Raw genomic sequence first — 3,495 nt, forward strand, 5'->3', positions numbered from 1 at the left:
TCTCAGCCGCAGTGTTTGCTGATTTACAGACTGCAGTCAAGATTTTAGAAACAGCTGGTTGAAAATAATTGCCTGACTGGCTCATGACCCCCCAGGAATACATCCCACTTACACGTATGTTGTCCTCATTTATCATTTATGAGTATATGGGGTTTTAGCGCCACAGGGCTGGCAATGTGACACAAAGCTTGCTAATGAGCAGCACCCAAGCGTCCCCACTGCCTGCCGTTCAGTGCAGCGGTGATGTCTCGCATGCAACAGAGCAGAGGTGAGCAATCAACCTTCTTCCACATTCGGCTCTCAGGAAACAAACAAGGGGGAGGGCCCAGAGGTGTCACTGGACACTCATGACAGTGTATTTATTTCCTAAGCTAAAGAGCTGAGGCAGAAAGACAAAAAGAAGCAGACTTCTGTAAGGACAAGCTGTGTGGGAAAGGTGATGCTGGCAACCGCCTTCGCAGGCTCCAACTCCAGCACCATGAACACGTCGGCTCATCTCCACTTTGCCGGAGGGTACCTGCCCTCTGACTCTAAGGACTGGAGGACCATCGTCCCGGCTCTCTTGGTGGCCGTCTGCCTGGTGGGCTTCTTGGGGAACGTTTGCGTGATGAGCGTCCTCCTTCACAGCGCCTGGAAAGGAAAGCCGTCCATGATCCACTCCCTGATTCTGAATCTCAGCGTGGCCGATCTCTCTCTCCTGCTCTTTTCTGCACCTGTCCGAGCTACAGCATACTTCAAAAGTGTTTGGGACCTCGGCTGGTTTGTCTGCAAGTCCTCTGACTGGTTCATCCACACATGCATGGCAGCCAAGAGCCTGACGATCGTTGCAGTGGCCAAAGTATGCTTCATGTATGCAAGTGACCCAGCCAAGCAAGTAAGTATCCACAACTGCACCATCTGGTCAGTGCTGGTGGCCATCTGGGCTGTGGCTAGCCTGCTACCCCTACCCGAGTGGTTCTTTAGCACCACCAGGCTTCATGCGGGTGTGGAAATGTGCCTCATGGATGTACCCCCTGTGGCCGAAGAGTTCATGGCCATGTTTGGTAAGCTCTACCCTCTCCTGGCATTTTGCCTTCCATCACTCCTTGCCAGTTTTTATTTCTGGAGAGCTTATGGCCAGTGTAAAAAACGAGGAACTAAGACTCAAAATCTTAGAAACCAGATGCGCTCCAAGCAACTCACAGTGATGTTGCTGAGCATTGCTGTCACCTCGGCTGTCCTCTGGCTCCCTGAATGGGTAGCCTGGCTGTGGATATGGCACATGAAGGCCGGAGGCCCGGCCCCACCACAAGGTTTTATAGCCCTGTCTCAAGTCCTCATGTTTTCCATCTCTTCGGCAAATCCTCTCATTTTTCTAGTGATGTCAGAGGAGTTCAAGGAAGACTTGAAAGGCTTATGGAAATGGATGATAACCAAAAAGCAACCGACTGCCTCAGAGTCTCAGAAAACACCAGCTGGTGACTCAGAGGTCCCTCCCGACAATGACCCATCTCCCGAGTCCCCAACATCCATCCCAGAAAAAGAGAAAACCGGCTCTCCCTCCTCTGGCATAGAGAGAAGTGAGAAGGCACAGATCCCCATCCTCCCTGATGTAGAGCAGTTTTGGCATGAGAGGGACACGGTCCCTTGTGTGCAAGACAATGACCCTATTCCCTGGGAACATGAAGATCAGGAGACGGGAGATTCTGACAAATAGATTGTTTCAAAGCAAAACAAATTGTGATTATTGTATTGACTTGTCCTGCTGCTTGTCAACACTACAGCCTTTACCATATACAACACAATACAATTACTAACGCTAGGAATTACAAAAATGCTTCCCAGTATGCATTTTCAAAATGTGCAATTTGGTAAGTAGAACACCATGGTAGGGATAATGATTGCATTTCAGAATTATATCCTGGCTATCCAAAGAGTTAAACTAAGTGTTGTGTGAAGAAGATGCTTCCGGCACACACACTAGAAATTCCAGATATTTTGTCCCTTGTTCACAATCGGTTTTACTGGGTACTCCTTAGGTCCACCCTGTCTGTACTGGGTGGAGCAGAGCCCATCTTTGCCAAAAGCTGAACTCCTTTCCTTTTACTTTCTTCCTGAACCTGCTAGCCTTAACGTTCCTTATCAAACTTTCATATAACCAAAACTCAAAAACTACTTCCACTTAAGAGATTTTAAAAACATTAATGAATATTAAGGAGTTACCTTCATTTGCTTAATCCATGTAGAATTTCCATGACTGAAGGTTACAAAATAAGGAAGGACCACCACCTTAATTAATGGGGACTGATTTCAAACCATGGCTTATTTTTGCCTAAGTTTAAGTAAATCCACACTTCGCCTTATCCTAAACAACCTGCTTCACTTGTCTTTGTAAAGCCACCTGTCTTCAGTTTCTAAGTCTGAGGATTTTAGCAGCTTAGCATGACATTCTAAATTCTGATATGGAGAGAGAACTTTTAAAACTGCCCTTCTTTCTCTTCCCAATTACCTGTTCCTCCCAATATCTCCTTTCAGTCAAGATAAATAGAAGCTACAGTTAATGATAAAGGTAGTAATTGCTGAAGGCAACCCTCAAGTATGAAGGAATAGGGATGGTCATCTTTCTTGTTAAATGGTACTAAATGTCTCCTGAACACTGAACTTGAACCCTGCCCAAATACCTAAGGGTCTTTGTTATAAAGATGATCAAGAGTAACAGGAAAAGTGTATATTATTAAAAAAAAGAAAATCAGTAAGAAAAGAAAAACTCCATGGACACAAGACAGAATTTGGCTAAGAACAGAAAACAGCACAAGGGCGATGCAGAAAGAAAAGCAGTGCTATTAAATTTTGTGTTCCCAAACATACTACCAGTATAATTCGAGTAAAAGGCAATTAACTATTCATTTTACAGCAAGGTAAAGTATACCCAATAAACATAATGATTATGATACATTTCTTTTCCTGTTGGCTATAAGGACACTTATCCCCAATTCTTGATTACTTTGTAATGGAACTCTGGGGTATTAAGGGGTTCCCTCAGAAAAAAACTGCCTTTAGGCCAAGCCATGGAGAACTTAAAATATAAAAATATGCCATGGATGGAACTTTTATCTTTAAAAAAACGTTCAGTCTGTGGGTTTTTTGGTTTGTCTTTTGTCTTTACAAATGGTTGTGGTTTGCTTTTTCAACACAGAAGATAGGGCTGTTTTCATTTTACTTAGTTCATTACAAATTTTATTTTAAGGCTCACAAGATCACAAAGTACAATTTAACCCAAATATCCAAATATTGTTTTGTGAGACAATAGTTATACAAAGGGAGTACCTTTAAAATTGTCTGTGATGAACTATTTGATTTCAAGACTGTTCATTATATATAGTAAATGTTGGATGTAAGCTTCCAGTGTTTGACATTTTAACTTGTAAACAAATAAAAACAATTGCTTTATTTCAGATAGTTTTGGAGACTTAAAAAGCTGTCTTTGTCTTGAATGCTCCTTTCAAAATCATCATT

At 43.0% G+C, this 3,495-nt stretch overlaps 1 protein-coding gene across 1 annotated transcript; it reads left to right on the top strand.

The window, feature by feature from the left end:
• Positions 1-439: 439 nt before the first annotated feature.
• Positions 440-1,696, top strand: GPR151 (G protein-coupled receptor 151). The gene has a single exon (XM_025892345.1). The coding sequence runs from the start codon at positions 440-442 to the stop codon at positions 1,694-1,696; it is 1,257 nt and encodes a 418-aa protein (XP_025748130.1).
• The last annotated feature ends 1,799 nt before the right edge of the window (positions 1,697-3,495 follow it).

Source organism: Callorhinus ursinus, unplaced genomic scaffold (assembly GCF_003265705.2).
Source record: "Callorhinus ursinus isolate GAN/ISIS: 27379988/994484 unplaced genomic scaffold, GSC_fseal_2.0 scaffold23, whole genome shotgun sequence".
Classification (NCBI taxonomy): Eukaryota; Metazoa; Chordata; class Mammalia; order Carnivora; family Otariidae; genus Callorhinus; species Callorhinus ursinus.